General features: G+C 39.1%; 1 protein-coding gene across 1 annotated transcript in view; it reads right to left on the bottom strand.

Annotated features, from left to right (window-relative positions):
• The window catches only part of MINDY3 (MINDY lysine 48 deubiquitinase 3), a 96,109-nt gene extending 78,501 nt beyond the window's left edge, over window positions 1–17,608 (bottom strand). Inside the window, exons 1-4 of the mRNA XM_082618230.1 lie at window positions 17,303–17,608; window positions 5,801–5,880; window positions 1,947–2,007; window positions 101–274 (exon numbers count right to left, since the gene is read on the bottom strand). Of these exons, the coding sequence (XP_082474356.1) occupies window positions 101–274; window positions 1,947–2,007; window positions 5,801–5,880; window positions 17,303–17,396 (409 nt within the window). The 5' untranslated portion in view covers window positions 17,397–17,608. The remainder of the gene's footprint in view (window positions 1–100; window positions 275–1,946; window positions 2,008–5,800; window positions 5,881–17,302) is intronic.
• Window positions 17,609–26,212: the final 8,604 nt, after the last annotated feature.

The raw sequence follows: 26,212 nt of genomic DNA, 5'->3' as shown, positions 1-26,212 counted from the left end.
CCTTATAAAATGTTTAAAGCTTTTTTCCTTTAAAATTTTCAATAGTTTTATTTAAACAAACATACAAGAAATTACTTCAGGAAATCAAAGTGTATCTTACAAGAATGGTCCACTTGGCAGCTAGACTGTGCAGGACTCCCAGGAAGACCAGCAGTCTCTTCAGCCGTCTTTCCTCTTAACCATGAAGCCAAGCAGTATGGTCCAGAGTCGCTACAACAAGCACTTTCTAAAATAGCACATAAGGTGTGACAAAGGAGTTCCTTCTGCTCTCCCTCTAAAAATAACCAAAGGGTAAGTTATAACGGTTGTCTGTAGGGAAAAAAATCCTGTCATAAATAACAATATTAAGAATGCATTAATTTAATGATGAAAATCAAGCATTTTTAGTGGGGGAAAAATCCGTGAACCACTGATCTTAAACTACAGTTCAGAAAAACAATGTGCTTGAGGGTTAAAATGTCACCTCTGTTAAATATTTCCATTAATGAAAAAAAAGAATCCTGGAAAATGCAGAATTAAACATCAGAAGAAAGAATATGCTACGTGGAATAACCTGATACTGATCGCCCCTTTCTTAGGCTGCAAACGGAGCCTTTCAGCCATGAGGATTCCTTTATTGTAGAACCAGGCCAGCATATGGGCCTGCTGAGACCTCTGTTTTTCCCCATTTCTGAATTAGTCTAATGTCTTTAATCTCCCAGTCCCACAGGGGTAAAAGGATAATAAGATAACACACCGTCAGCACATACAATACCACCATCCATTACATTAGCAGAGGCCACAGCGGTTATGCTGCATAATACAGAAACCACCAATACTGTATTGCAGTGATTTGAGCATTAGACATTTACAGAAAATAGCACAAATGCGCAATTTCTTCCTGAACCTTAGCCACCCTCCCCCTTTCAAGCAGTATTCATCTCCAGAAGTAGTACCATTTTCTGAAACTTTCAAACAAAGGGGATGAGATGTATACACATCCTATGTAAAATTTTATGCTGGAACAAGCTTTCTCTCTCTCCTAATTAAAAGTTCTTTAAAGACAGGAACTGTGCCATTCACCCTCTAGCCACCACAGCGTTTATGACATTTATGACAATGCTACATTCATTCTTTTATCCATATGAATATACTTCTGTGCAAGGAATATTATAAATTTTATTAATAAAATGTTCATGTTAATAATAGTATTTTTTGAATAGTTTCTTCTCTCCTCAAATTTATTTTGCATTTCGGCTATTAATTAATTAAAAATACATGACAGCGGCACTTTTAACTCAAGTTCACAACCACTAGTAGAGTCTACATGCATGGTTTGGAATGGAAGCTGTTTTGCCCGCAATTATAAGATATCCTACCTTCTTTCAGCAGTTACTATGAGTTCACATAAAACTGTGCAAGTGAAGGAAATACCTTTGTAAACTGTCAAGCAGGATGCAAATGTCTGTTATTATCAGGTAGCACATACAGTTCTCTGACTTAATCATATTGCAGAAGCCATGAGAGCTTCATTTGTGATTTAATTCAGAATTACTTGAGGTATTATCTGAATTGTGTAAGGCGTTATACTAAAAGATGCAGGAATACAAAGATAATTCTGACTTTTTGCTTAAAGCTAAATAAGACAAAACAAACATGTGACTATCCTTATAGTATGCTATCATTCAACAGTTCAGGGAAATGCCCCAGAGGATTTTTCCCTTAGTGTGATATCCTGTCTTTATACCTCTTAGGAAAGACAAATTTGGAAATATACATTTTAAAATTTGGAGTCATCCATGACACTTTCTGAAACATTTAAAAAGTAAATCTCAGGAAAAAGTAACCCACTGATAATTTACTTTTTAAGACAGATAATTGCAACTAAATTACTGCCAATGAATACTGCATGGATCATCTATAAAACAGAAGATGGAGTAAAAGTTGATAAAAGACAGGTATCATACCTTGGCAATCCCTCCAAGAAGACTTCTCAGAAGAAAACAGGAGCTTCTTCAAAAGAAATGCCTTTATACAATTAAAGCAATAATTATTAGAATGCATTATAAACATATCTTATATCATTCTTTTATTTTAAAATGGAAAAAATAACTAATTTGCACCTCCTTTCTGATCTTTTGAATAGTGCTATAAAAATTTCAAATGGCTTCCCTTCACGTTCAACAGTAACTGAGCATAATTACTTACTCAGAATATACTACATGCTTGATTCTAGATCCATACAATTCTTCCTCCTTTATAATACATATTTTCTGTCAAAGAGAAAAATTGACTCAAAATAATAACCACATAACTGGAAAATTAAAGAAATTTACTGCTCCATTCACAGAGTGAAGTCCCTTTAGACCAGGAAAAATCTATATTTCTCCTTGATTCCTTGGGGGAAAAGAAATCTAAATACAAAAGTGGTTCTGCTCTACTAGCTCTGCTTTATGACACAAGATGACCAAGGTGTAGGTCATCACTTTATTATAAGGAGCCCCTAACTTCCTGGTTTAACTCATAAAGCTTTAAGATTCCAAAGAAAAAGCAAACTCATTTCTAACCTTTCCTTAAGTGAGCCAACTATGTTACATTGGTGATTTGATAGATAACAGTTCAGTGTATAACAGTGTTTCCTTCTCAAAGTTGTAGCTCAAGGGCTATTTGCATCCTAGTCACCTGACTTGTTTATTTAAAAGGCAGATTCTGACACTCCACCTATTTTATCTCTAGGGGGCAGATTCAAGAAAAAAGAGGTTACTATGGTGATTCTTACTCACAGGTGTTTGAAAACAGTAGTATTCAGATAAGAGGACTGCTTATAGTCAGACAGACCTAGATTTGAATCCTGGTTTCATTACTTTACTAATTAAAAATAATAATAGCACAAACTTTAAAAGGTTGTAGTGAGGATTATATGAGATAAACTATTAATACACTTAGCACAGTACCTGGTACCTAATAAGCAATCAATTCAAAGTATTTTAACAAAAAAATAAGTAACGTTCTGTATATTCACGTTGAAATAAAATCTACAAATACTACAACCAAGTGCTTCTGATCCCCCTCCCAATAACAAAAACCATAAAATATAACTGCACCTCAAAACTCTGGAATGGTGAAGTGGGACAACCATTATTTCAACACTAACAGAACCACCATCAGCAGTTTGATATACTTCCTTCCAGTCTTCCTTTCATACCCGTTTTAAATTTTAGTTTAAGTGAGAAGCATAATGGGTATGTGATTGTTTTCCACGTTTCTGTTTTCCCACACAATTCATAACTTTAACTCTTAATCTCTAAATGGCTATTCAAGCTATTAAAATTTATTTAAACATTAGTCCATGTTTAAACTACATTACTGTGCATTACACTGTTTGCAATTTTTTGATACTATAAAATATATAATATATATATAAATATATGTTTTATATATATATAAATATATATAAAATATATCTGGACTTGCTCTAAAAACAGCTTCTTCTTGAATACAACCTTTTCCGTATTTAGGATTATTTCTTTAGGAAAGATCCACAGAAGTACAATTATTCTCATCAAAGAATCTGCATTATCATGGTTCCAATTATAACGTAAAATTCCTTCCCTAGGTCAAAGTACCAATTTGTACTACATAGAGATATCTGAGTATGCCAGCATCACCCTACCCTTATATGCACTGGCAGTTATTTTATATCTAAAGATTAGAAAGAGTATGCAATAGAATCTAGTTAAAGTTTTATTTGTACTTTCTTGGATTCCTAGCGAAGTTGGACACCTCGATTCTTTGGTTGTCCAGAATCATACCACCTGTCATGATTGCATACACTTGCCCGTTTCACCTCTGAGGTTTTAGTGTTTTTCTAACCAATTTGTAGGAGTTCTCTGTATAAGAAAGACACTGATTTATTGCTAATATTACCTCACATTTTTTTCTGAGCCCGGAACTCATCTTTCATCTTAGTTGGTAATGCATTATTTTCAGCTTTCTGTGCTTAAGTATTATATCAAGAATAAACTTGGTATATGCTATGAGGTGACCTAAATTCAGTTTTTCCCCTCAAATTATCAAATAGGCCTATCAGTGACACTTAGTAAACATTTTATTTCACCACTGATTTATATTCCTTCTTATCATGGTATGTGATTAATTCTTGGTAAATTATTATGTCATGTGGTCTACTACTGTATTATCTATCGGGTTCCATAATATGCCTATTCTTCTAGCAAAAGTGTCATGTTCTAGTTTATATAGTTTAAAAAAGTTTTAATATCTGGACTCGCACATTTCCCTTCATTACTCTTAGTAATTTAGTTTTGACTTTTACATTGAAATATTAATATAAACAAAATTCTTCTATGATTGAAAACATTCATATGACTATGAAGCTAAATTACTACCTCAAAGATACATCACAGTTTTGAACATTACAATTAACCCTTGTTACATAGCAACCCCACTTGTAAAAATAACTACCATTTTTGAAATATACTAAATTTTATAAACATGAAACTGCTGTGGTTTACTTTAACTATATTCAAAGACTTGCAATAAAGACCCTAAGGGTATTATTATTATGGTCCAAGAGGGTCTATGTTAATATAATCTAACATGCATATGAACAGGACAAGTCATCTTCAAATTCAGGTAAGATTCCTACTAGCAACCAAAATCTGTCTCAATTACTCAACATAACAGTCTCATAACTAATTTATAGTTAAATTTTATTCTTTATACTCTGTAATCCCCAGGCAAAGCTCAAACATTCAAGTTTTTCTTAAATTTTTTTGGTAAATCTACTAATGAAAAAAAATGTATCAACTTTACTCTTCAAAAAAATAAAAAATAATGACCTACAAAGGATGTTTTAGAATGCACCATAAAGGAAAAATTTTTTTCTCCTTCAGAAAATACATTTTCAATTTCATACTGTAAGTGTATGGAGTATAAGGTTTGAGACACAAATTTACTTTGCAGCTAACAGTTCAGGAATGCATTCTTTATGCCCAATGAATAATAAATACCACATTAAATATGTATTTTCAAAATGTGCTGATTAAAACAATAAATTCAAGCTTCTTTTATAACGGTTCTGAAGTTATACTTCTGTTTAGACATTGTAAATATTATAGCAAACTGAAAATTCAATTCTCCGTTTTAATAATGTAATGGTTTATACCAAATCAGCCTCTGAATTTCAAACAATGCAACACATAAAGATTCAAAATCAAATACATACATTGAGATTCACTCTGTCTTTTGCCCAAAGAAAAAATCTTTTATTTTGGGGATTCTGTTTGAAATTGGTTGCTACTAATTTTATTTTAAAGACCAAAGCTAGAGCCTAAAACAGTATATACTGTCAACTTATTTTAAAATTTGATAAAGTTTCAGGCCATGAAAATATTAATGCATCTTCAACTTTTTAGAAAGAACGTTTTTAAAGATAGAACAAATGTAAATAGTACCACTGCTACGGTGTCACTATCTTTGGCGTAAAATGTTATCACTCAACAGATCACTGTATAAGAAAGATGTCATGATCATTAACTCCAAATTTTCTGAAAGTCAGAGAACACCTACTACGTTTTCTTGAAAATAAAGACAGCCAAATGGCTACTGCTGTGTAACCTACTCATGTTCTGAAATCATTTTTATTTTGGATATTTAAAGCAATTTACAAGAACAAAAGTTAAGAGGTAACTGATCATGCCTCATGATTACAGAGTACAGGTATTAGAAAACAGAAAGTAAAGCATGAAACGTTTGAACACGTCCCTCTAAGGAGTTGGTAAAGTAGCAGAGTCTATGTTACCTGAACAGGTGCAATAACAGCACAGGGGCCACCTTCAAACTGTTCTAATGCAGATCCCTCTGATTCACTAAACACAAACCCTAAAAATGAAAGCAAGTAGCAAAGATTAAAAATGTAATTCAAGTAGTAGCTAAAAGAATTTTTAATGTACTTTGCTTTGAGAAAGATCACTTATCACAACAGCAAAATATCCTCAAGTCTGTCAAGTGCAGTGGTTCTTAACTTTTTGGAGGATAAAGGAGCTCTTTGAAAAAAGATATGGAACCTAGGCTCCCTGCCAAATGCACATAAACACACACACACACACACACACACACACACACACAATTTTGCGTCCAGGGACCCCACTAAGTGGACCAGAGAGATAAAGTGTGGCCTTCAGTAAAAGGACACTAAATCTGATTTTTAAATAATTTACTGAAAGGAAGACTAGACAGTCTACGTACTGAATTTAAACAGATATTTTAGGACCCTTTTCAGAGAGTATCTTTTTTAGTTTCAATCTTTGAGTCACATTCGCTAAGCTAAAAATTAAAGAACATCATACACAGTGAATGTGGCCATATTGGTTCTATCTTAATTTAAACACTACCCAACTAGCACTGACTGAGAGTACCTAGTACAAGTTCTCTCAGAGAGCACTGGCACACTGCACAGAGCTTGGGGCCGGAAGTCAGGAGAAGTGTGTTACCATCTGTATAAGCTTCAGGAAATCATTTCACCTCCCTGGGCCTCAGTGTACTTAGCTTTAAAATGATTACTTCCAATTCCAACATGCTAGGAATGTGTGAAATTTCACTAATGGTCATAATTCTGTCATTTATTTAACAAACATTTAATGACCCTGAGATACTATACCAAGCATCTACGATATATAAATGACGTGAATGACAAAGTCCCTAGTCTGGAGAAGCCAACAGTCCAGGTGAAGACAGATATATGAACAAATAATTACTAAGATGAAGGGATAAACGAATGTTATAACAGAAGTATGAAGTGTTGAGGATACAGAAAGTAGTGACTTGGTCTGAGTCAAGTCATACCAGCTAACTTTAAGGCTGACCTTGAACAGAAATTTATCAGAGAGGCAAGGGTGGCAGAATGACTTTCAGGTAAAGAAAATACCTTTATTAAAGGAAAGAGGTTTCGTAAGAGCAGGACAAGTTTATAGATCAGAGGGAACGTTAATGCAGCCAAAGGGCAGTATGGAGGCAGACGGGAGAGATGGGAAAGGGGAGGAGGGAGAGCTGACAGCAGGTTAATACTGGGAAGGGCCACACCATGACAAGTACTAATTAAAGCAGTAATACAATCATACTGGTATTTTTTTCTTTTTTAAAGGACCAGCATGGGGAAGAGGCCGTTTCAACAGACCTATACAGTGCCAAACTAATAAAAGAAACTTAAGTGTGGAGGGAAGACACTATATCCAAACAGTATTTCTAAGGTAAAAATTAATATTTGATGAATATGTGCAAGTGGGGAAAGGCTTGGGACATAAGAAATTAGAACTGACTGAAGTTTCTAGCTTGAGACACTAGATAGCAGGACAGATAAGAAACAGTATGGAGCTTCCCATTCCATCCCACCTCCTCTCTCTTTACCCTTCAACCTCTCTTTCAAACAGTATTTAAACGTATCTCACATATTTAAAAACAAACAAAAATTCTCTTCAAGATTCTACCAAAAGGTCCTTGGTATTTACCCAAAGGAGTTGAAAACTTATGTCCACACACAAAAACCTGCACACACTGTTTACTGCACCTTTATTCCTAATTGCCAAAACTTGCAAGCAGCCAAGATGTCCTTCAGTAGGTGAATGGATAAATAGTACATATTATTCAGCATTTAAAAAATATTAGCTTGCAAGTTGTGAAAAGACATGGAGGAACCTTAATTACATATTACTAAGTGAAAGAAACCAATCTGAAAAGGCTACATACCATATGATTCCAACCATATGACAGTCTGAAAAAGGCAAAACTATGCAGACAGTGAAAAGATCGGTGGCTGCCAAGAGGAGGGCAGTGGGTGAAGGGTTGAACAGACAAGGCACAGAGGATATTTAGGGCAGTGAAAATACTCTATGATCTTGTAATGATGGATACATTCCATTACACATTTGTCTCGACCCATAGGATGTGCCACACCAAGAATGAAAACTGTGGACTTTGGGTGATAATGATGAGTCCACGCAGGTTCAAAACTGTAACCAACGTACTACTCTGGTGGGGGACACTGACAGTGGGGTGGGAGGCTGTGCATGTTGAGGGAGCAGGAGGTATGTGGGAAATCTCTGTATCTTGCCCACAGTTTTGCTGTGAACCTAAGATGGTTCTAAAAAGTAAAGTCTTAATTTAAAAAATCATTTGACCATAAAAACAACAACAACCTTCCACCCAAAACTCCAAACACCACTCTCTCAAAGCCCACCTAATTGTCTACATGCACTGTCTTAAGTTACCCAACCCACAATAATTTGGTTTTCAACCTGTGACTGCACCAAACTCATTCTCACCAAATTCATCAATGACCAGACAGGCTATTTCTCAAGTCTTTCTTATTTCAGATGAATCTCCCAGAGAACCATCTGAAACGCTGACCACTGACTTCTGAAAATCTTTTGGCCCTCGGCTCTAGTGGTACATCTTGTTCCAAATTTTCCTTTTCTGTTTCTTCTCAGTATGAGCGGTGACCAACTCCTTCTAAATGCTAATGTTCCTCAGGTCTTGGCTTTAGAATCTTTTTTCTTTGCATTCTCCACGTTCTCCCTGTGTAACTCACCTATGCCCAAGGTTTCCATTATGGGTGCTCATCAGGTAAATCCCAAATAGAGCTCAGATGAGAACTCCAGACACAGACAGAATCCAAATTCCTCCACATGGTCTTGCATGGTCTGGCTTCTGCCTGTATCTCCTCCCTCGCTCTTCGCCACTCTCCTCCTTTAGGCTCTAGGCAGGCTGAACTCCTTTCAGGCCCCCAGACATGCATTTTCTCTCTGGTTTCTTAAACTTTGAACACGTTGTTCCCTCCGCATGAAACACCTGCTAACACTTCCTCTGAAAAAATCGGACTTATCTTTAAGGCTTCACCTTAAGGTAAGGTCCTCTTGGTTCAAGGACCCAAAACATATCTCTACCCCATTTCTAGTCCACCTTCAGGTTCAAACCACCATCACCTTTCACTTAGAACACTGTTAAGAGTTTCCAACCAGGTCCCCCCATTCTGCCCACATTCCCACTCCCACCCCACCCCTTATCTATTCACCATAGTTACCAGAGAAATATTTTAGAAATGGACGTCAGGTTTTGTCACAGCCTGCAATGGCTTCTCATTGCAATTACAAGAAAACTCCTTTTCATGGCCTAAGAGACACTGTAGGATCTATCAACCCCACCTTCCCTCAGTTCACTCTTACCTTCATCATCTACAGTGATCTCAGGCCCTCAGAACATCCCAAGGTCTTTACCTGGGGCCCTGATGCTTGCTGTTCCCTCTGCATGAAAAGCCCTTTTTCCTTCTCTTGTCATATAGCTGAATCCTTCTCATCCTTAAAGACCCAGTTTAGGTATTAACTCCTCCTGAGAGATACTCCCTGACAGGCCTATCTAAGTAGATCTCTCCTACCATCCCTCAGCACAACGAGTACTTATCATCACCTGTAATTACATGTTGTTCACTTGTTTATTGTTTGTCTTGCCTTACAGGTATCTTGCCTGCTCTATTAACTACTGTTTTCCTAGTATGTTATATAGTTAATACTCAATGAATGCTTGCTGAAGTTTTGGGAGTGAAGATAATGGGGATGTTTGTTTCCAAGTTCAGTCTCTAAAATGTGAAACAACAATTTGGTTGGGGAAACATGGGTCTGGAGCCCAGGGCAGGGTTTAGGATTAGAGATAGCAAGTTGAATCACCCTAAACATGGCAGTTAAAAGTGAATGAGAACGTGTAGAACAAAGATAATGAAGCCGGTTAACATTAAAAAAAAAAAAAAAACAACAACAAAAGTGAGCAGACGCTGAGTCAGCAAAGGAGATTGACAAAGACTTGAAAGGTAAGAGAAGAAACACACTGAGGTCCTAGAAAGGAAAAAGCAGCAGTCACCTGTTACAAATGCTGAGTAGAATAAAAACATAAATGAAAATACTGGATTAAGCATGTCACTGGGAATACTAAAAAAAGAAATGTAGAATGCTGGGAAGAGCAGTCAAATTTTAAAGGGTTGAGGCGTGATTCAGAATACAAGGAGAAGGAGAAAATGCAAACTATTTGTTAAACAAGTGAAGGGGAAAAGGATAATAGCTTGAAGGGTAGTTGGATAAAGAATTATTATTTTACAGAGGGAAGGGCATGAGTTTAAAAGAAGGAAAAGAGTGATTAAATGGGAAAGAGAGAGTTTAAGGACTCCAAGTCCTGAAAGAACTGAGACAGTGTGGTGTGGTGGTGGTGGTGGACTGAATACAGATAGGTTCTCAAGGTGTGGCCTACAGACCCCGGGAAGTTCCAGAGACCCTTTAGGGGACCTGCTAGAGGTGAAAATCATTTTTATTACAATACTAACATATTTTCCCTTTTCACTGTGTTGATATTCACAGCGATGGTACAAAATGAATAGCAGGTTACGTTACTGGTGCCTTAGCACACATTAAGTGACATTAAGCTGTACCAGCAGTCACTGTACTAGGAAACACCACAATATGCTCTCAAACACACAAAAAAGCCAATTTAACTTTAAAAAGCCCTTACTAATGCTAATCTTATTAAATCTTGACTTTGAATACAATGTACTTTAAAAAAAATAGTCTGTGTGACAAAATGGGAACTACCCATAAAGCACCTCTGCTACATACCTTGAGCGATGACTGACAGATTCTCAAAGCACATGTGTAATTTTTTGAACTGTGAGCTGAACTAACAGCTTTTCTGTGGAATGCTGTTTTTACTTTGAAGACCTACTAACAAATTATGATTATTTAGACTTTTTCTCAGAAGTGAATGAAGTGAGCCTGATACTTCAAGGAAAATAACTTGACAGTATTTCTGCCAGTGATAAAATCTCAAGCTTTCAAGTAACAACTAAACTTCTGGAAAACTCAAGTCCAGCACTATAGCTTGACAGCTTCTCAATACTCAGAGATTTTTCTGACAAGATCAGAAATAATTAATGTGACTTTTGATACTGTATAACAATATGTAGTTAACATTTAGAAGATCTGCATAAACCACCAGACCGATAACTTCCAATGACCAATGCACGCTGTTACAAATTTAATGCATGGGTAAAAGATCCAGTCAAAGTACAAGACAAACCAATGGATTTCAATTTAACAGAGGACGAAAAGTTCATTGATGTGGCTTCAGATTCTGTATTTCAAGTAACCGCTAAGAAACTACCACTTGTTGAGTTTTGGTGTAGTATCAAAGAAGAATATCCACAAGTATCTGAAAAGGCTATTATAAGACTCCTATGTTACCGACTGCATATCTGTGTGATGCTGGATTTTCCGCAGATACTTCAACCGAAACAACATATTGTAACATATTGAAACAACATATTGTAACATATTGTAAGACAGAATGGAGAAGCAAGTGGGAGAATCCACCTGTCTTCCTATGAGCTAGACACTGAAGAGATTTTTTTTAATGTAAAATAGTGCCACAGGCCTCATTAATTTTTTTTTATTTTTCATATTGAAACCTGTAATAGTTTTTAAGAGTGTAACAGGGCCCTGAGTTTAACAAACTTGAGAAAAAGGAAATCTTAGCAGGCTTCCAAGTTAGACATGCAGGCAAAGAGGAAGGGAAGAGATGCTGTTGATTGCGAGTGGGGGGCATGAGGGCACAGAAAATTGAGGAGAATGTTAATTCCAAAACACAAAAGAAAAGCAGACAGGATAAAGAACTAAGAGAAATACTGAGGGCTCAGCTAAGGTTTAATTCCTACATGTGTACTGATGCTGACCACAATTTTCCCCAGCAACACACACCACCACCTTGGGAGAAACAGAATAGAGGATAAGAAAAATGCAGGATAAGAAATAGGTATGGTGGATGGGGCAAATTTAATAAGGACAAATGAGAACGTGAGGGTGCTGGTTATCACATCAGGACCACCAAATCTGAGAGCCAGTCTAGAAACAGGAGGTGAAGCCAAGGGGCCTCTGCTCTTTGTCTACCGCTTCTCCTACTGGGAAGGGAGGGTCATTGGCGTTGGGCCTAAGTGCAGCGGTGAACTAGGCTCTGTCAAACTTCCAGCGTATGTGGTAAACAGGTCTCAGTAATGGATTCTTGCCTTCCTTAAAATGACTAATAACGTAACTCAATTTTCAAGATCCATGGGTGGGGCTTTTAGATGGAAATGCATTCTGATAAGTTGCTTTTGTACTTCAGAGATAAAAACCCCAGGGAGAGAGTTCTAGGCAGATCTGCTTTATGCCAAATTCCATTAATTACAGTATATATGCGTGAGTGTGTTATTTGATAATGAACAAAGCCTCTTAGAGCTTAAAAGTGAAATAAAGTTAGACAAATGGAAATTATCCTATCCTAAAACAGGATTATGCTAAGTAGGCACCCCCTTTTATAATAAGGTTTCACTTGAGTTTGAATTGTTTAGGATATAGAGTTATTTTTCTTGTCAAGTGTTCTCATATTCATCTTATTTCCTAGTTTTAAGAGGAAGTAACTTATCACAAAATGGCTGTTTTCCTAATTAGATCTGAAATAGGCCATCTAAAGCATCTGATCCTAAATATACGATTTTGTATCACATTCCACAGCACTACAGACATAGAAGTCTTTCTCAGTTCTACAGCTCATAACTAATTTAAACCTGAGCCATGAACCTCTCTGCAATTTCCCAGTCTTTTATTTTCATGACTGACTTACATTATTCAAACCAGTTTGACCACTAGTGCCTCTGTGGTTCTAGCCTTCCATGTGAACCAAAGGCCACAGAAAGACTTCATTTGTCATTATAATTCAGATAATACGGGTTGAGTGGAACCTGAACTGAGCCTTAGTTTCCTCATCTACAAAAAGGAGGATAACTATTGATACATTTATCCTTTGCTATCTCTTGGGGTTGCTGTAAGGATTAAGTAAGATTTTCAAAACCTGTAAAGCCTAATACAGACGTAAGGTATTATGATAGATGCGTTGAGCTGAAAAACACATTATGTACTCAAAAGTACCAAGAAATTAACTTTGTCACATAAGCTTCCAAATTGTGAGTTTAAAAAAATTGGTTTTTAGGTGACGTATGATGTAGGTAGGTGGGAGAAAGTAAAACCTATATTTGAAATAAAAGGCTTCCATCAACAACAAAAACCTCTGAAATGATATGGTCCACAACACCAATTTACCTTCACTTTGGAAGACAAATTAACGATACTGGTGTATCATTTTAGTACTTTGGTAAAATGTTAAATCACATTATAATAGACATCATACTTCTGGACTTTAATCCAAACGCTTTAACTCCTGCATACAATTTATGCTTACATTTTAACTGATCCCTCAGTTTTCCAAAGTTACTTAGAATCTTTTTATTTCATATTACATAACAAAAATTGTCCTATACCGGAAAGTCCAAAACTCTAATTTCAATCCACTACAGCTCCCTCCCCATCTCCACCCCAAAACACCACTGAACTGCTATAGACTGACAAATTGGGTTTCTCTTCTAGCTAATCTTTAGGTGAAACAACGAAGTAACTTAAAACTTGAAGCAAGGGGGCCAAGAAAAGGAAAAAATGGGTTCTCAGAGTTTATAATTTAGACCAGGGTTGGCCCGTTTTTTAAATGCAGTTTTGGAACACAGCCATGCCCTTATTATCCAGGGCTGCTTCTGCTGCAATGGCAGAGATGAGACAGAGACAATAGAGGCACTGGCCCTTTAAAGAAAACAATTGCCAAACACTGGCTAGACAATCAGTACTGAAAAGAAAACAAATTCTCAATAAGTCAAAATGTTTGCCTTTATAATAAGATTAACACTTACTTTTGTTAGATCTAGATGACTCTTATTTTGCTTCTGCTGGCATGAGGTCAATGTGACCACTTCCCACTATCCTGGTCTAAGCCATGGTCTTCTACCCTCTCTCATTTGGTCTTGCTGTCGCACTCAATACACGACTGTCTATCCTCAAACTTAGCAGTCAGACCAGCCCTTTAAAAACCTGTCTCTCCGCTGCTCCAAACCTTCCAATGACCTCTCATCTCATTTAGAATAAAAACCAAAGTCCCTACAATGGCCTATAAAATCTTAGTGATTTGGGCCACATTATTTCTTACACCATCTCTATCACTGTCCCGTTCCCTCATTCCCTCTCCAGCCAAACTAACCTGCTTCCTGTTCCTTGAACAAAAAAAACAGACGTAGTCTGCATACGTCATTAAGTCTTTTACGATGGCCATCCTCACTGCCTGCAACACTCTTCAGATACCTGCATGACTAACTCAGTTACTTCAATAGTCTGCTCAAATCTCACCTTAAAATGAGGCCTGTCCAGGCTACTTCACCCTGTAATTCCTTATTTCTCTACCTTCTTGTATATATGCTTAACTTATGCTATATTATGTTTATCATTTGTCTTCCCTCCCACCCTATCAAGTCTAGGTCTGGAACACTGGTCAGTTTGAGGGAGAAGGCAATGAAGGATAAATGTGCTCACCAATAAGGAGGTAGAAAATATACGCTTTTCTTTAAAAAGTATTATAGGCAATTGAGCAGGAGGGAAGCAGGCAGGAGTAGGGAGTAAATTCCCAAGTTAAAAAACAAAACAACTTCAAAGCTTTAAATAATGTGACTTATTGCCTTTAAAATAAAAACTGTTAAAAAAAAAAAACCCAAACCAAAACCCTATTTTGTTTTCTTCTCTTAAGAAAAAGTCTTTGCAGAAGAGAATTATCTAAAACTGCCAAATGAATTTTAAACGAACAAAAAAATATTATGTGCCACTCCTGCACTTACTGCTTTAACATATTATCTGAAACTGCCATATCAATTAAGAGAGAGAAAAACAAACAAAAAAAACCCCAACTGCTGCAGCTGTTTAACATATCAAAGGAATTTAACATGACCAATCAATACAGTTTCATAAACGGAACATCCCTGGACATAGTTCTATGTTTCTTTACCCCAAACACCTCACACCTGTAACTTGTTTCCAAAAGACTAATGAGATTACAGCTGCCAATTCAAAGCACAGATGTAGATGATGAAATAAAGCCAAAGCTGATGTCACAGTATGAATGCAGTAAGGCAAGCGCAGCAAAGCAGTGTCCTGTGCCCGTTCCCACAATCCCAAGTCACTGCCACAGCAATCGTCAGCAATGGTCTCTGCCTCCTCTAAGAATGGATAAATGAATACAAAGTTAACACAGCAAGACCGATGACAACATCCCTCTGAGTCAGAGGTGACAAGTTAAAAGTACATATTTGGTTGCCTTAAAAATCATGATCAGTTTAAGACTCTGAAGAGTTACCTAGCCACAATATAACTGCACTCCCTGTAGAGCAATAAATAAATAATCCTTTATTTTGAAATGGTATTGATTGAACAAATCTTGTAAAGGAACTTCTGTATGACTACAAGGTGGCAAGGCATTCTCATATGTCATTACGAAGTTCTCTTTTAGTGATTATCCATCAAATTAACAATAACTTCTTGCAACCGTCAGGGCATGGCCAGAGGGCGATCTTCGGCTTGGTTTACAATTAAACACGTTTTAAATCAAGCTACCCTTTTCTGAGCGTTTACTCCATGTCAGATATTGTGCTAAGTGCCTAAACGAATTCACCTGCCTTTAATCCTCACAACAACCCTGTAAGATTGGTACTACTATCATCTGCACTCTACAGAGAAGGAAACTGAGGCTCAAATAAGCTAAAAACCTTGAACCTAGAACCCAAGTACGCCTGTTCCAAAGCCTGTTCTTAACCATTATTAGAACTGCCTCTGAAATCTCCTTGCCTCTGCACCACAGTACTACAATAAATGAGGCTGAATATCACCTTATTGTGTTGTATGACTAATTAATTAACAGGAAGGAAAACTTTTCTCAGTCCTTCACAGTCTTGCATACTTTAGGGCTGTTCACTAATAGGATAAATAAGACAAACTGGAAAATAAATTTTAAAATCTGCAAATGTGGATGTCCAACATTTCAGAAAATATTCGTTAAGCGACATAATTAAATCTGTAAAAAAAAAAAAAGCCAAACTAATTACATGCCTGGTTGAGCCACACAAAGGAAAACAACAAAGACACAGCTGAATTAGGAGATGGGAGAGGTGGAATTCGTTCCCAGTTCTATCAATCTGTGCAACTTTGGCCTGGTCATTTAACCCTTCACAACTCATTTTTCTCATCTTCAGAACAAGAGTAAAGGACTAAATAACCTACCTGGCTGTAATATATTACGATTCTAATTTTACCAGCTCTTTACCAGTATCTGGGAGGAAGGAAGGGATTACTTAAACCCTGAATTTTTGTTACTAAATACACATTACGAAGCAAGGACTTAGATTTACTATGCTAAACTTCCCCCAAACCCGCTGAGAATCGGTATTTTCTAAATAAATATTTTAATAAAATGTTTTAGTAATAGTACTAACTAGCTATTATTTGCGTGCTTGGGATGTTTTACATACGTCCATTACTCATTCTCCTAACTCCAAACACTATGCTCTTAACCTCAACCTCACCATTGTCCCTTTTAAGTCACCTGAAGTAATGTTCCCGTTGTGTTTTAATACTGAAACTTACGAGTTAGGGATGATGACTAATAAATACAAACAGATGGTGTTTTTTCATTTCACAATTACTCGTAGTATTAACAAAACTTCTTATATAACTCAAAAGTCTGTCTGCGTAATTAGATCGGGCCAGGAAGTCCTATGGGCCATATTCCTTTGAACTGCAACAGATCCCACACCACCTCAAAACCGGGGACGCTTCGGGTCAAGGGAACAAACACTCTGCAGCCGCAACATTACATTTCTGCACAGAGTACCACGCCTAACCCCGCCTAACTGAAATACGAGCAACACAATCGCTTTCTGGAATTAACCACTGCGACTTTCACGTGGACTTCCCTCTCTCCAAAATGAGACCAAACGACCAGACTGGTTAGGGGGTAAAGATCCAGGCGGCCGGAGCCCTGCTGGAGGAACGGACGCCGGGGCACAGGGCACACCTTCAGTGTCACCCGCTGCAGCCCGGCAGCCGCCCCCTCCTCCTCTCCAACCCAAAGGCAGCCCAGGGAGTGGCAGGGGCGCCTCGGGTCTTTGGCGGCCCACTGGCACCGTTCCCCTACTCAGGCTCTAACCCTCAAGGCAGGGAGGGCTTTTCTAGAAAGTCCCGTTTCTGAGCTGAGCAGGGGAACCGGGACGGAGTGCGGGGCACGCGAGCGGGGTGGCGCGAGAGGCGTCACGGCTCGACTCTCGCGGGGCTAAAGGGAGCGGCGGCCGGAAGCCAGAGTCCAGCCAGGGTACCTTGCGTCCAGCGGCAGAAGATGGTGTCAGAGAGACCGGGGCTGCTGTTGGCGCCCCACACCAGCTCCATCAGCTCTTTAGTCAGTTCGGACATGATGGGGTACCGGCGAGCGGGTCTTGGCTTTCCGGACTCCTGCCCCGGCACATGGGGAAGGGGCGGCTTCGGAGACCGGCGTGGCGGGACGGCGGCGGCAAACGAGCTGGAAGGTTAGACGGGAGGAAGGCAACTGGAGAGAGACCTACTTGCAGGGACCGCGCCTGTCAAGCCCGCTCGGAGCCGCAGCGAGGAGTTTCCCGCACCGGAAGTACTGCGGCCACTTCCGGCTTCTCTTTCACTACCGCCCCCAAGGCCGGAGGGCCAGGCGGCGCCTCCCCGGAAGCGGAAGTGGGGGGGTTGGGAAGAGCCGAGGGCGGCTTGGCGAGCACCTGGCCGTTTCGGAGCTCAGTCCCAGGGCCCGGTGGTGCGGTGGCGTCTTTTGTGCTGGGAGGAGCATCGCGTCCCGTGGGCGTTGGCACATTTCTACCCCTGGAATACCCCCTTCCTGTCCGCACTGCTTTGGCCTTAGCTGGGGTGTCTGAGGCCCAAGCCCTAGGGCCCAGAAACATGGCCTATACCTTAAAATGTGTAATATTAATTCTGCCAAACCAGAGCTTTGAGACGATGGTTGAATCTCCATGAGGAAACATCCGTGTCTGTGTCGAGGGGCCGCCGATAAATTGAAGGCTGTCAGCCTCTTGATCAGTCATATAAAGTCAAACCAACTATTAACAGGACCGAAAAATGTCGCGTAATGGGCACTGGAAATGTCTCTCCCAGGTGTCTAACGCAGAATTACAAAGCTACTTAGAGGAAAACAGATTCAAAGCGGCCTGTTTGTAAATGGTAGAGCAATTTCATCTACAGTTTTCTAGACTGTAGGGTGTGTGGGCTAAAGACCAGGTTATAAATCATTGACAAGCATTCAGTTAAATTTAGTTTGGGTGAAAACTTCTATCTGTGCTGCTTCAAAAGAAGGAAATTTATTCTGGTTGAGCTTTGAATTTACAACGAAAAGGCAAACTCTGATGGGTTTCTTTCAGGTAGCAAGTAAGAGGGTTTGCTAACTTACACTTTATTTCCGACTAAGGCAACCTTTGCTGTAGTTAAAAGGAACTATTCAAAGTGCCTGAACCATATCCATAGCCTTCCTCCTAATTGTTATTCCCTTCAGAATATTCTTTATCTTACTATTTTTTCAAACCAAATCTTACCCATTCTTCAGGACGTAGTGTAAGTGGCACTTTGTAGTAAAGCTTTCTCCAGTTATTACAACGTAAAGGAAAAATTGCAGCTTCTGAAATTTCATACTACCTTATCTATAACTTGCTTATATTTGCAAAGAATTATTTACTCTTCTCATGCGGTATATGTTTATGGAAGCCAAGGACCTGTCTTATTCATAGTACCTAATACACAGCCTTGAATATACCTGGGTCTCAGTACCTGTTAGATGACAGAATGAAACTTGTCTTTATTGGAACTTAAGAATTCACTATCTTTCAGTAAGTGAGGGAACCAGGGGAAGTACCATTGACTGGTCCAATTAAATATCTAATATTTGCATGGGTGATTTACAATTTGCATAATTATTTCACTTCCTGAGAGACAGAGAAGGGTCAATGTTCATAGATCCTGTAAGTGGCAGAACTCTTAAGTTCAGAGGTGTTTGCCACATTTGGTTTCCTTCCATTAGTATACATATAGTAGTTATAGATTTGATTAACTGTCCACAGATAGAAAGAAAAAGCTATACTTTCAAAAATGTATTCTTGAAAATGAATTATTTCTTGATCTGTGATTTTTCTTAGTTTCGGGCTATGGGGAAGCTGGCAAAATCTTGGGTAGACATTGATTTGTACGTTCTTTCCACCTTTAGATTATAGTCTTTATTTGCAGTATTCTACATTTTTTAATTAGCAGGACATATTTTTAAGTAGGAATCTTTGATTAATGTTAAATTATTTATGTCCCTTAATTATTCATTACTTACTGCATTTAAATCGTGAACTTGCTTAAATTAGAGTAAAAATGCAAATTAATCGTCATTTAAAATGTTCTTATTCAGTAATTACCTAGAAAAATAAAAATTGCAAACAGTCAAGTTTGTTGCATATATTTCTGGTACAGGACAATAAAGCCTTTTTCTTTTTTATAATGACTTGAAAATTATGTAAATTTCCTTCGGAGTATTTATCTTACTCCATATTTTAGCATACTATTATTTTTTTTCCTTCGGACCATCTATGGTTTTGATTAAATTGATGTGTCTCATTAAGATGCACATAGGTTGCATAAAAGATCTTTAATCCTAAAAGAGAGTTTAAAAATATCAGAAGCTTCCTGCTCACACATTAAGTTTTATTTGTGGTATTTCTCTTTCTTTCAAATTCAAGTCAGGGCACTTCCATAAAACTGGGCTTAGATTTCCATAATAATTAATTCTCTTTAGCCATCTTCACTACTTCACAGAAGCAGTATTAATTACTCATTATCAAACACTAACTCTGTGCTTAATTATCTTTTTGTCTTTCCCCAAATTTCCTTGTCAACTAAAAGCAAAACAGCTTCATTACCAGGTTCTTAGCAAGTATCATGAAAAGAACAATTCTCTAACTAGAAGCCCTCGACTCCTAATTTAGTGTATTTGCACTACCACTTATTTAGGAGAAATCAATCTTTCAAAAAACCTGCCCTATGGGCTTCCCTGGTGGCGCAGTGGTTGAGAGTCCCCCTGCCGATGCAGGGGACACGGGTTCATGCCCCGGTTCGGGAGGATCCCACATGCCATGGAGCGGCTAGGCCCGTGAGCCATGGCCGCTGAGCCTGCGCGTCCGGAGCCTGTGCTCCGCAACGGGAGAGGCCACAGCAGTGACAGGCCCGCGTACTGCAAAAAAAAAAACCAAAAAAAAAAAACCCAAAAAAACAAACCTGCCCTACAATAAGATTAAGAAGTTCTAGGCAGGTTGCTAAGACAATCCCCTACTCATTTATTAATAAAACTATTTAATTTATATGCCCTATGTCTTCCAATAACAGTGTAAATCTATCAAGCAAATGAAATGCTTTCCTTTGCATGACCCTAACCTCATCTCAGCAGGATAATTTTCCTATCAAGCATACCAAGTTTCTTTTAAACCCACCATTGTCACACTCAAGTATAACACAGTGTATCATTTCCCAAAGCATTTCCTACGAACATTAATACCTGGTGGAAAAGGGGTTCTATCATTAAATGCGGGGTTGAATAAAGTTAAACAAGAGATGGGATTATATTCAGGGTTAAAAGACACATTTGAATCATTTTGTTCACTGAGTTTCTCACAGTTTATGTTCTGCCGAATACTGTTTGGGAATCACTGATATAATGGAATAGACTTTTGATAGGAATTAGAAAACTGAATGTTAGTTTTCATTTGGGTACTGTGACCTTGGATGAGTCACTTAACTCGCCATACTGTGCTTTCTTCGTCTATAGGCAGGACTCACTTTGATCATCTCAATATCCCATTTACTTTAGATACTGCTCAACTTCTATATTTAAAAAATTGGATGTTTAGAAGTTTAAATATATGGAAGGAGTGAGAAGGAAAGGAAGCAAGCATAAAGAGTACACAAATAATTTAACATTATTCTTCACTAACACACAGAATAAAAGAAGTTAGTCATTTGCCACTGATCACTTACTTGTGCTAACATTTTAACTAAGATCCAATCCAAACTTGCATATTAATCCAGAACTAGCTATATTAGATGAGTGCATAATATATGCACACTTGGATGTGTCACAGGTGCGTCAAACTCAGTATGTGCCAAATCAAACATCTTTCCCCATAAAACCTGCTCCCCTTTCAATGTTTCATAATCAGTGAATGGCGCCATTATCCATAAAAAAGCACATTTTTAAAAACATCTTTACTGGAGTATAATTGTTTTACCATGTTGTGTTAGTTTCTGCTGTATAACAAAGTGAATCAGCTATACATATACATATATCCCCATATGCCCTCCCTCTTGCGACTCCCTCCCATCCTCCCTATCCCACCCCTCTAGGTGGTCACAAAGCACCGAGCTGACCTGCCCGTGCGATGCAGCAAAAGCACATTTTTTAATGGCACCAATAAACAGCTTCTTTGAGCCTCAGTTGCCACATATATAAAATAAGCTTATTAATAAGAATTACATCGTACAGTTATGGGATTTAACAGAGTATGTTGTATGTAAAAGATATATGCACAATGAAAAATCCTATTCTTATATTAGCTATATTAATGGTTTGAACAAGGAAGCATAGGAGGAAAGGTGGAAGATGAATTATTCCTGCATCTGAGCTGGAGAAGGCACCAGAGAAGTTTGAACTGGATAGAATTTTGACTAGAGAAGAAAGGGAGGATGTACATTTAGGCATTACATAACCCATTGTGGCAGGAGCCTGGTATTTGTGTCACTAGAGAGAGATGAGTGAAGAATATCAGGTTAAGGAGGGTGCCATAGACTGAACTGTGTCTCTTCTGAATTCATATGTTGAAGTCCTCACCTCAATGTGACTGAATTTGGAGATAGTGCCTTTAAAGAGTTAATTAAGGTTAAATGAGGTCATAAAAATGGGGCCCTAATCCAATGGAACTGGTGTCCTAATAAGAGGAGGAAGAGACACCAGGTCTCTCCCTCTCTCTACTTCTCTCTCTGTCTCTCTCTCTCTCTCTGTCTCTCTGTCTCTCTGTCTCCATACGTACACAGGCAAAAGACCACGTGAGGGCACAGTAAAAAGGCAGCATTCTCTAAACCAGGAAGAGAGGCTTTACCATTAATCAATGCTGACAGCACCCTGGTCTTGTACTTGCAGCTTCCAGAACAGCGAGAACATTAATTTCTATTGTTTAGACCACTCAATTTCTGGCATTTTGTTAGGGCAGTCTGAATAGAATAATATCGAGAGCCAGAATCTTAAGAATATTGAATACTATCTTACACAATTATAGAAGCAAATATTGATTGAGCACAAATTGCCAGTTACTGTAGTAAGCTCCTTACATGTATTACAGTACAAAACTCTCAAAACTCAGTGAAGTACTACAATGATCTCCTAGAAGGATAAGGACTTTGCCCTGAATCATGCAGTAAATGGAAAAACCAGGATGCAAACCTAGGTTTTTCTGACCTAGAATCTGAGCTGAAACAAGGTTCAGAACACAGGCGATTTGATTCCAGGGTCTATGGCCTCGGTTCTTAATAAACAAACTTTATTCTAAATATAACAGGAGCTAGTTAAGATTTTTTAATAGGGGAGTGATAACATCATCTTTCAATTTTATAATGATACCTGGAAGAATGCAGTGAGATGAGAAAGCCTGGAAACATCTAAACCAGTAAGGAAGGAAGTTATTGGAATAAATGCAATCATGAAGAGATAGATGCTTAGCACTTGAACTAGAGCAGTCCATGGAGATTTCAATGAGGGGCAAATTCCGTGGACATTTTAGAAGCACAACAGATAAAACCTGGTGACTGACTAAGAAAAGACGGTGCTATTAAAAAGTTAATAAAACACAACTATGTGTCAATACAAAATTAGCATTTCTGTTGACCAGAAACATGAATGGGGATTAAAGCTGTAGGTTCCAGGTGTGGGAATAGGACTAGATGAGCAGGAGGTTGACTTCTGAAGGCTGAAGTTGACTGAAGCCAGTGCATGAAAACTGGAGTTGAGGGAGGGGACACCTTGCCCATTAAAGGAAGCTACGACCTCTGACTGAAAGTGTGTCCCTGGTAATAAAGAGGGTAGAGGAGAACAGGCAGATCTGAGGAGAATGGGGAGGAAGTGTGTCTGTGTTCTGTGCAGTCTAACAATCTACCTCAAAATTTAGTAGCTTAAACAACACAAATGTATTCCCTTAGCTCTGCAGGTCAGAAGTCTGAAATGGGTCTCACCAGCCTAAAGTCAAAGCATTAGCAGGGTTGTTCTCTTTTCTGTAGGTCTGGGGAAGGGCTCATCTCCTGGCCTCTTCCAGCTTGTGGGGGCTGCCTGCATTCCATGCCTTGTCACCCCTTCCTCCATCTTGAAAGCTGCCGAAACCCAGTGGTTGAGTCCTTCTGATATCCCATCATGTCACTCTGAGCTCCTCCTCTTGTTTGTCTTCTACCTTTAAGGACTCATGATTACATTGAGCCCATCCAGCTACTCTGGGATCATCTCCTTATTTGAAGGTCAGCTAATCAGCAATCTTAATTTTTATCTGAAGCCTGATTCCCCAGTTACATAGGTTATATCCCCAAATTGCAGGGATTAGGACATGAGCAACTTTGGAGGGGTGCACCCCTCTGCTTGTTGCAGGGCATGGGAGGTAATGACTGATCAGTGTCTTGGAAGCAATGAGATGAAGATATTCATTAGGCAATTAAAATCTGGGGTCATTCACCCAATAACCATATATATATATATATATATATATATATATATATGGGATCAAGCAGTTTAAAAAAATGGACAAATATCCTTGCCCTCATTGAATTTACACTCTAATGTGAATGACATGGAGAAAAACAGATAAATGAAGTATATAGTGTGTTACATCACATTCTCTGGGAAAAAATAAAGCAGAGAAAGAAGAATAGAGTGGTGGGTGAGGAGTAGGGGACTGCAATATTAAATAGAGCCCATTCCTGACTCACAGTAAAGTGGTGTGTAAGCAGAGATGTGTAAGCAGGAGCTAAGGTGTGTGATGAAGGAGTATTTCAGGCAGAGGAAATAGCAAGTGCAAAGAGAAATCGAGAGTTTGCAGGACAGTTGGCAAAGCTGCAAGGAGAATCCTGAAGTTGAGGACAGGCGAGGAACTGGCCTTTGTTCCGTGCTGCAAATTTCCTACTGGGGTGCGTTGCGGGTCCACCCAGCTTTTTTCTTCCCCACAGATGTGTTACCTTGGGAACCACAAGGGCTGTAAGATTATATGCAGGAAGGGGCGGAGTTGCTTTACCTGTAGCCTGACCTTGCAGCAAGGTATCTTCTTGCTCTCAGCTCCACTCAAAACTTGGTTTCACGTGATGAATGAGACTGAACATTATACTCAAGTATGGAGTGTATTGCTTCTGAAGCGTAAAGCAAGCTACTCAGCATTGTTCTTTCTCAGTGGCAGGAGGTGCAAGGTATAATAATGTGTCCTTTATTTTGGAGGGATGTCTTGAAATGCCCAGACAGTGGAACCCATTAAGATTTCACCGACTTGGTAGGCCCTCGAATCTTTGTAGAGTTTCTCTCTTAACCTCTTCAGGCATCCCACTTCTTAGTTAACAGGTCCAGTTAACAGGATGTCCTGTGCAGTAGCCAGCCTCCAAGGATGTCCCCAGTGGTTCTCTCTTTCCGCTACTCCTATATTTGTGTATTCCCTCTTCACAGTGAATAGAGCTATCATTCCCAAGTCAAGGTCATGAAAGTTTCTTCCTTACTTTCTTAGGGGATGCAAGCTGCTATGTTACAAAGATGCTCAAGTAGCCCTTAGGAGAGATCCATGTGATGAGGAACTGAGGTTTTCTGTCTATAGCTAGCACCCACTCACCAGTCATGAGTGTGAGCCCAGGTGAAAGTGGGACCTCTACCACCAGGCAAGACGTCAGTTGACTGCCGTCCTGACCAACACCTTGAATGTAAACTCATCAGAGACCCTGAACCACAACCTCTGAGCTAAGGTGCTCCCAAATTCCTGACCAGCAGAAACTACGTGAGATAATAAATATTTATTGTCATTTTAAGTCACTAAGCTTTGGGTGCCTTTGTTATGCAGCAATAGATAATGCACCATCGATATACTGTATCCATGTGTGCTGTTCTGTGCAATTTCTAGATAGTCCCAATCTCTTGGGGTATATACAGTAACAGAGAGCAGCAAAATAAATACAAATTTGGGGCCACACAGTGCATATGTACCGTTGTTCGTCCTGTGTGAATGTGAACTCTCTCCGATCCTCCTTCCAGATAGGTAATGACAAGGCACATTCATCACGTCAATAGCCATATTCCATGTACCCAAAGTCGTTTTACTCAACTGTGGTAAAGATACCACAGCCTGTGCAGCACCTGCAATCAGGGCCACTCTTTAGCTAAGTTTGTAGTAATCTGCTGGCATCCACCTTTATCCATCCAGTTTCGGGAGGGGCCAGACTGGTGAATTGGATGGAGAACATGCTGGCCACCATCACCCCAGCATCCTTTAGGTCTTCTAGCGTGGCACTAATCTTTGACATTCCCCTCAGGATGCCATAGTGTACGTGATGCTCTGTCTTAGCTGGAGGAGAAGTCTCAGAAGCTTCCACTTGACCTTTCCTACTTCCTACTCTTATTCTGTGAATAGAAACCCAGATATGAAAAGTCTGATGAATGTCACGTATGTCTGGGGTGGCCAGCCTCCGAGAGGGCTCCAGTGACACTTATCTCTTGCTGTTCATGTCCTGTGTAGTCCCTTCCAAGAACTGACCAGTAAGATATTGCACAAGTGGGCTTCCCTGGTGGCACAGTGGTTGAGAGTCTGCCTGCCAATGCAGGGGACACGGGTTCGAGCCCTGGTCTGGGAGGATCCCACATGCCGCGGAGCAACTAGGCCCGTGAGCCACACCTACTGAGCCTGCGCGTCTGGAGCCTGTGCTCCGCAACAGGAGAGGCCGCGATAGTGAGAGGCCCGCGCACCGCGATGAAGAGCGGCTCCCGCTCGCCGCAACTAGAGAAAGCCCTCGCACAGAAACGAAGACCCAACACAGCCAAAAATAAATAAATAAATAAATTAATTAATTAATTTTAAAAAGATATTGCACAAGTGACACTGTGACACTGTGTGATTTCTGCAGCTAAGTCATAAAGGGGACTGCAGTTCCCACGTTTGTTC

The sequence above is a fragment of the Mesoplodon mirus genome (assembly GCF_964341445.2).
Source record: "Mesoplodon mirus genome assembly, chromosome: 4".
Lineage (NCBI taxonomy): Eukaryota > Metazoa > Chordata > Mammalia > Artiodactyla > Ziphiidae > Mesoplodon > Mesoplodon mirus.
This window is presented reverse-complemented; position numbering and strand designations above follow the sequence as displayed.